General features: G+C 29.6%; 2 protein-coding genes across 3 annotated transcripts; both read left to right on the plus strand.

Moving 5' to 3' along the window:
- The first annotated feature begins 3,004 nt into the window (after window positions 1-3,004).
- LOC136091028 (uncharacterized) lies at window positions 3,005-3,853 on the plus strand. Its single transcript, XM_065818012.1, has one exon. The coding sequence runs from the start codon at window positions 3,005-3,007 to the stop codon at window positions 3,851-3,853; it is 849 nt and encodes a 282-aa protein (XP_065674084.1).
- A 1,387-nt stretch (window positions 3,854-5,240) lies between these two features.
- LOC136090508 (uncharacterized) lies at window positions 5,241-7,437 on the plus strand. 2 transcript variants are annotated; one of them, XM_065817218.1, is made up of 7 exons: window positions 5,241-5,470; window positions 5,603-5,811; window positions 6,024-6,071; window positions 6,162-6,251; window positions 6,423-6,534; window positions 6,608-7,158; window positions 7,297-7,437. In XM_065817218.1, the coding sequence occupies exons 1-6, from the start codon at window positions 5,284-5,286 to the stop codon at window positions 6,784-6,786; spliced, it is 825 nt and encodes a 274-aa protein (XP_065673290.1). In that variant the 5' UTR covers window positions 5,241-5,283; the 3' UTR covers window positions 6,787-7,158; window positions 7,297-7,437. The 2 variants fall into 2 exon arrangements, with proteins under 2 accessions (XP_065673290.1, XP_065673291.1); XM_065817219.1 differs by having other exon boundaries at window positions 6,432-6,534.
- Window positions 7,438-8,670: the final 1,233 nt, after the last annotated feature.

Here is an 8,670-nt window from a genome sequence, read left to right on the forward strand (position 1 = left end):
AAAGCACAAGAAAAATGAATCAACTAAAGATGCGCAATAAAAAGTGTTATGTTTTATTCCATTATTTTAATATGACAATATTTTAATAATCAAATAGATCTTGCAAAATTGCAAAGTTCATTGCGAAACTTTGTAAGCATAAGTCAAGATGCTTGTATAAAGAAATGTAATGATTGTAAAGATTGTTTTTCTACCATTTTTTGCGTTTCTTGCAAGTTATTGGTTTGACTATATCTGGAATAAACTTAACAGAAATTCGTTTATACAACTGATAAAACTGAAGAATAAAAAAATGAAGTCTTAAAATAAAAGAAAAACAAAACCAAAATAAAAATAATATCAAATATCACTAAGTAGAGAAAACACTAATAACTCAAAAGATAAAAATTGCAAAAACTGTGTAACTTCAAAAAACTATTATCTCAACTAAATTAAAACAATTATGATGCTTATGAGGTTAGTTGCATCAAATTGCTTGAGGTAAGTTTAATCATAAAACTGCGGGTTTTATTGATTTAAAGTACTTTTCTGTTTGTTTTTTTAAATAATAGACTCTTTTTTTATATAACTGTGTGACAATAAACGAAAACAAAAATTTTATGATGAAGATATGTTAATAGGTTGTATATGTATATAATATATAAGAAGCATATGTATATATATATATATATATATATATATATATATATATATATATATATATATATATATATATATATATATATATCTTCTTAAATATAATTGCAGCAGTTAACGTTCAACGTTTAACGTCGTCTCGCTTTCATTTTTAAATTAGTTTTAATTAGTTACTAGGCTTTAAAAGAGCGCGTTTTCAGAATGTACACGATCATTGGAGAAAGATCACTCAAGTGAGTTAAAACTTTTTACCTTTTGGAATTTAGTTTTTATTTATAAGTTTAGAAATATTACATAAAGAATCATGTTAAAATAAATAACTATTGTTAAGATCATATTATAATTGAAGTAAGTAAAGAAAACAGTTTAGCAATTTATATAATACATTTTTATAAGATATAAAGTAGAAAGGATCACTCCTTTTAATTTTTTAAACCGTTTACATTTTGATTGTTTTAGTTTTTCTTTTATCTTTCTTTTTTTTAGCAGTTTTGTTTTTATGAAGCTTGTCTTTTAATTTTTAGAAGGAAAATAGATGTATGGATGAGGCCTGATTATTTTTCATGCAAAAAGTTATACTAATGCTATTTCCATAAAAATGGTTATTACTACTTTGAAACATCTGTGATGCTATTAAGTATTTTTGTTCTTTTTTAGAAAATTTGGAAAAATAAATTAAAGTTTTATGCCAACACTGACATGACATGCTACATGTTATTATATGTATAGGTTAAATTTTGTTAAGTGGATTACAGTTCTTATAATATTAATAATAATAAGACTGAGCTGTGGCATACAGCGGAGCTGATCAAATGAATATAATCAACAAAGACAGCTGAGCTGTATATAAGCTTCATATTGTTTTCTTGTAGGCATTGTAACCATTTTTAAAAGAATTAGTAGATTTGGAGTTAGGGCTAGTCGGACTTCATAATTTTTTCATGTTTTGATTGAGCTGACCATTTTAGATCGCTAGTTTTTAACAATCTGTCTGCAGCTGTTCAATTTCAAATTGATTTTTATTATATTTATTAGTTTGCTGTCATCAGCAAAGAGCTTGAGTGAACATTTGACAACATTTGGAATGTCATTTATGTACATTATAAACAGTTGACGACCTAGAACAGATCCTTGTGGCACACCACTCTGAACTTTCATCCACTTAGAGTAGTTTTCGTCAACAAGAACTCTTTGTTTTCTGTCCATAAGAAACGTTTTTTGCCCTTTCAGTCGTTTACCTTTTAAACCATAGGCCTCTAATTTGACAACTAACGCTTCATGACAGACTTTATCAAAGACTTTAGCAAAATCCAGATAGATTATGATTGCGTAAAGGCCACAGTTCAGTGCCTCTGATGTAATGTCTATTGTCTCTAATAAATTTGTAACTCAGGATTTTTGTCTTACGAAGCCATGTTGATGCTTAGTGATTAACTTGTGCTGAATCAGGTGACTCATCATATGTTTTTTCAATAATCTACCATGATTTTACATATTATGGCTGTTAAAGATATTGGTCTATATTCAGATGGGTCGTTTTATTTACCTTTTTCTTTATATATTGGTATCACATTCGCTTCTTTTCAATTACTAGGTATTGTATCTGTTTCAAATGGTTAAACTATCAGAAAAGAAATAGGCCAAGCTAAACCAGTGGCCCACTCAATTAGAACATAAAGACTCATGCCATCCTAGCCAATTGCTTTGTATTTCTTCAAAGCACTCAAGTCGCCAAAAACTGAAGTTTCATTACGATCAAATTGATCAATCTTGCAAACCTGATCAGTCCTGTTTGGGAATGTTAATTGTTAACATCGCAACGCCTACCCATGCTATCCTGATGTTTCAAGTTTGCATTAAGCTCATCTCCTGTTTCTCGCTGTCTCTTCTCAATTGCTCGCTGAACACTAGTTTTGTCAGGGTTAACATAAATACCTTTGAATTTTTCGTTATCTCTCAGTTTGCGTGCATTTACTAGTGCAAAATTGACTAATTCTTTACTTTTCAGTTCAACTAAGGTCATTTTTGTTGTCTTTCTTTTTGTCCCAGACTTTAATCTAAACGATTCTGGCGTTTTTTCTTCACTTACTTGTAGTACAGATAAAACTTATCCTACTAACTGATCATCTTTATCCTTTATTTCAACCTAAGATCACTGAGATGGTTCAATGTTTCTTATTACAATTTTATTTTCAATACGCTTGCTTTCATCCAACTCCTGCCTTATTTTAGTGATCATGACTAACTCTTCCTCACTTTTTTCTTTTACTGAATATGTGCAAATGTGGATTGTGGTTGTTTATTTAAAGGGTTAAATTTGGTTGTTAAAGAGTTTAGATTTTTTGTTCTAACCCGACAAGAAAGGTATATGTGGGCCACATATACCTTTCTTGTCGGGTTAAAAATTCTTATAACAAAACATCCGGAGTTACCTAAATCATGTGAAACACTTTTAAAATGTTCTTCGACCCATTTGAATATCTCAAAGATGGGTAGTGGAGAATTTGTTCACTTTGGCCTAGAAACTGAACTTATTAGGTATATAGAATCTGGTTTGCAAAGCTTTAGGATAAGTTCAGATCGATATAATTTACTTTGCGCTGAAGCTACTCATTTTCATTCTACACTTATCACGTTAACATTTAATATCGATGGGATGCCTTTATTCAAATCCTGCTCTAAATCATTTTGGCCTATTTTAGCAAAAGTTAATGAAAGTACTTGCCTTGAGCCTTTCATTGTATCTCTTTATTTTGGCACAAATAAACCGAATGACCTGAATAAATATTTTTCAGGGATTGTAGAAAACTTGAACAATTTAAAATACCCAATTGTAGTTTCAGGACAGAGGTATCTTATTAGAGCTTTTTGTATTGTAAGTGATGCTCCGGCAAGAGCATTTATAAAGGGTATAAAGTATTTTAATGGTTACAATGGGTGTGAGTATTGCAGACAAACTGGTAGCTATATTAATGGAAAGGTTGTTTTTGATAATCATGATGCTCCTGCTCGAACTGATCAACAGTTTTTGAATTTTCAAGAAAAAGATCACCAAAAGGAAATGACGGCAATTGGTAGTATTGTACCTCCTGTTACTTGTGTGCCAGCTAAGTGCATGCATCTGTTATGTGAAGGTGTGTTCAGAAAACTTTTGTTTTTATGGGTTTCTTCAACATGTAAGTACAAAGGTTCATTTCGCATACCACCGTCTAATTGAGTTGCTTTATCAAATAAGATCGTTGAAAATGGGAAACACATGCCTAAAGAATTTAAACACAGAAAAGTGAGACCATTGGTTAAGATGGACCGATGGAAAGCAACTGAATTTAGAACTTTTTTTATTTATTTGGCACCATTAGTCATGAGATCTTTTCTGCATCCCAGTGTTTATGCTCATACTATGCTTCTCCATTATGCAGCATTCAATATGCTTGGATCAGATTTTTTACCAATTATGGATAACATTTCCTGGTGTTTTAATAAATTTGTTACTACGTTTGCAGATCATTATGGTAAAGGTAATTTAGTGTATAACATTTATTGTCTTTTACATTTAGATGAGTTTGTAAAAAACCTTGGTCCACTTGACTTTTGGTCATCATTTCCTTTTGAGAATAAATTAAGGCATATTAAAAAGACCATTAATTCCAACACCAATTGCCTCAAACAGTGCATCAATAATGTAATTAGAAATTCAATTTTCAGAACATTATCGCCATCTTGCAATAACTTATTTTACTTATCTACACATTCACCAGACAATATATATCTCACCTCTTCTGGAATAGTATGTGTTACTTCGTTTGTTACCGATGTTGTGTGTAATGGAAATGTAATGACTTTATATGAAGACGTGTATTCCAATCCGTATCCTTCTTCATTTATGCATATAGGTTTGTATAAACACTCTAATAGTAATGTATGCACTGTTTCAATAATTAACAAATGTGTGTGTATTCCTTGTGAGAATAGTATATTTTACATTATTCCATTTGCTTCTAATAAATTGTTTAGTTATTGATCAAAATACCAGAATTATTTATATAAACTATTAGTTTGTGAACAGCATCAAATTTTGAACTGTTTAACAATTGAAGACATTTGTACTTTTAGCACTATAGTCTTCAATTTAAATCTTAAAAAATGACTTTTATCTAGTTTTTAAATTTTGTATTTAATTTTAAAAAACAGTTTGTTACATAATTAGTTGTATAACCAATTTATATCAGTTGCGTAAAAGATGTTTAATTTTTTTATGAGTTTTTTAGTGTTATTTTTTTATCGGCATTCTTATGAATTTTATATCTATGTAATAAAGATATTTTTTATGAAATAATTATATATAGAAAAGTATGAGTTGTTTTACCTATTTTTTATTTACTTGATATTGTTAATTTATATTGCTATAGTCCTAGCAAGTATTGGGAATTTATATAGTTATTTTACTACTATTACTTATGCAAATTTTTTTTTATTGAATTATGGTAATTCTATTGTAAACATAGTTTCATCAGGGTGGCAAATACCCTGTAAATATTGTGCCAGCCCAAAACGATATTTACTTAAATTATCTTTCCTAATTCCTAGAGTTTTTTTATAATATGCACAAATAGTTTATATTATTTATATTTTTTACAGTGTAAAGATATGTTTTATATTGTTCATTTCCTTAACGACAATACTGTGGAGTATGTTCCAAAGGAATGGCTTAATGGAAATAGCGAGTGTATGTGGCCAAAATGTAGCATGACTTCATTAAAAGGAATGCGCCGGAAGAGACAGATTCCCAATAAAGATTGGGAAAGATACAAAATACGAATTTTATCTACTGCAGGTAAACACACACATATGTGTGTGTTTGTGTGTGTGTGTGCGTTTAAGTTATACCTGGTTTATTAATATTACTTTAATGCACAATCAACTCACATTTTTGTTACTTTGTACTACTTTGACTACTTTGTTACAGACTGTGAGGAAAGAGCATTAAAAAAGTTAAAAATATCTGAAGAAACAAGTGATCTTGCTTCAGAATATGAAGGTAATTCATGTCGTAGGAAAACAACATCAAAACGATTATCCCCTTCATTATTTGCTTCTCAAATTCATGGCAATATGTCTAGTGAAGATGATTCTGATTTCAACATGCCTACATCTCTTCAGCAGGCTGTCATTTCTGTAAGCTTATAAAGTGACTTTATTAAAAACAAGTTTTTTTCATTAACTTGCTTACGTTAATGAAAAAAATGTTAAATAATTATTTTAAATGTGGAAACGAAATTATTTATTTAAACATGGCTTACTCTTGTTGATTACAATCAACAAATTTTTATTTTCTTAAATTAGATAAAGTTGTACTAGATTTTAATAATTAGCATAAAATATTTTAGACATCAACACCAGGTAGCCAACCATTACTGCCAATACCACATCATGCTGTAAGTATTAAACATGTTGCTTGATAGCAATACTATAAGTTAAAATTTGTTAATGTTATTATTAGACATTTAAATTTGATATATGATTAGAATGTTTTTCGAGAGATGCAACACCAAGGAAAATCTAGTCAAAGCTTTGTGTCATTACTAAATGATCCTGATGAAATAAATTTACCTTCAGTAAGATTTTTGTAAATTTTATTTTAGTAATTATAAGTTTGCTGTTAAGTAGAATAATTATAATTGAAGATCATTAAATTTAAATATGCATAAATGTAATTAAACTAGAATTTTTTTTTAAATTGTTTCTGTTGATATACTAATAATATATTTTAAATATATTTTGTTGAGTTATATCAGGAGTTCTTGCCAATCCCATACACCAAAAATTCCACTAACACCTTTACACCAATCACACAGTCAATTGAATACCGATTGTCCTCCATTGAAAATTTACTTAAAGGTGAAAAATCTTTTAAAGTACATATATTAACTTGTCTATCTTTTAAATACTTATAACAGTTCAATTTGATTAGATTTAGTAAAATCTGTAACGTCTGCGACAAAAGAGATTAAACATTTGATAGAGCGTATGCCAATTGGTCATACTGAAGAAAGTTTATTTACGAAATCAAGCAGCATAGAAGAGTTAGATGCTGTTTTGTTGCAATGCCAGGATGAAGAAATGGCCTCACTTTTTGCAAGTTTTACTTAAATATTATTGAAAAACTTTTTAATAAAAACTCCGGTTGCATCCATTGAAAAATTAAAAATTCGAATATTTAACCTTTTTTTATATAATACAATTTTTTATATAATTTGAATTCATATATAAATTTTATTTTTTAGTAATCACTTATATATATTTATGTATGTGTTTATACACCTTTGTGTACTTTTAAATTGTTTACTTTCTTTTTCTGAATGTAGGTTAACTGGCTAGGAACAGCAGGTGGAAAGTATATATCTGATATGGTACGAAACATTTTGAATGTTTTCATGACTGATGAGTTACAGATGAGTTGTTGTCGTTCTGGGAAACGCTCAAACAAATATTCAATTGAGGCTTTTGTAAAGTTTATTGCAAGTAAGCAAAGTAGCTATTCCGTTAGAGTTAACCGTTTGTCAAGTACAAGTACTTATTGATAAAGTTGACATTAACCCTTAATAAATTAATTAATTTTTTGTATAATCGAAATAATAAATAATAATAAACTGATTTTAGTTGCTGTTCGAAGGCATTGCAAAAATGCTACAGACAAAGATGTCAATGAAGCCATCACCGCTTCACTGCATAACTCAGCAGATCGTGGTGGTAGACGTATGCATCGAGAGAAGAATGAATAAATAAATTTAATAAAAAGTTATGGTAAATAAATAGAATGTTTGTAAATAAATTTATAACAAAAAGCAAGAAGCATATTATTTTTCATATATATATATATATATATATATATATATATATATATATATATATATATATATATATATATATATATATATAAATATATATATATATATATATATATATATATATATATATATGTATATATATATATATATATATATATATATATATATATATATATATATATATATATATATATCAGATTTCATGTAAAAAGTTAGTGTACTTTCGTTCTGAAAGTGGTTTTGAGCGATATAAGTATTATTGCCACACGTGGGCCACTCCAACGCCATTCCATAATGAGGAGTGGTAAATATATGGCTAATATATACTTCCCACACGTGAGCCAGATGAACCTTTGCGCACAAATGAAGTGTGGCTTTCGTTCTTATTTAGTGTGGTTTTAGTGCTATAAGCATTAAACCCACATATGGCCCGCACTAAAGCCATCCCATAAAGAAGTGTGGTAATGATATGGCTAGCAAATGCTTCCCACGCGTGAGCCATTTAAACTTTTGCGCACAAATTAAGCGTGGCATTTGTTCTTATTTAGTGTGGTTTTAGTGCTATAAACATTAAAGCCACATATGGGACGCATCAGCGCCATCCCATAAAGGAGAATGGGAAATATATGGTTAACATGCAACTGCCATATATGGCCCACGTTAAATTTTCTTGTCGGGAAGACTTCCTTCTCCAGGTCATCTGTTTTAGTCGTAAATTGGTATATTGTCTGCTTTTTTCTGATCAGAGTCTTCCAAAACCTTACTCGATTTGACATTGTAATATGCTGTTCCTGTAACAACTTAATTGATGTTGCTAGAGATTTAAACCAGTCATGGTGCTGTCTTGTTGATGTTGTATGATTTCCCTGGCCTAGACTAGGCCAGTTTGATAGCAAAACGATTGGATCATCCATTGATATTACTTAATTTTAGGAAGGAGCGCTACTACCCTAAAACAGTAGATTACCTCCAAGTTGAGAATTATTTAGTTTAATTAGTTATCTTATTACAAAGAGACTACGAAGTTTCAGTATGTGTTTTTTGCAGTAGTCAATATATATATATATACTAGCATGAGTTACCCGGCGTTGCCCGGGCCAATATTTAAACTGGCTTACCTGATATCTCTACACAAAAATGGGCCCCCTGACCCTGGGGTTAGGGGGGCCTATTTTTGGGCCCCCTG

This window comes from Hydra vulgaris, chromosome 14 (assembly GCF_038396675.1).
Source record: "Hydra vulgaris chromosome 14, alternate assembly HydraT2T_AEP".
Taxonomy (NCBI): domain Eukaryota; kingdom Metazoa; phylum Cnidaria; class Hydrozoa; order Anthoathecata; family Hydridae; genus Hydra; species Hydra vulgaris.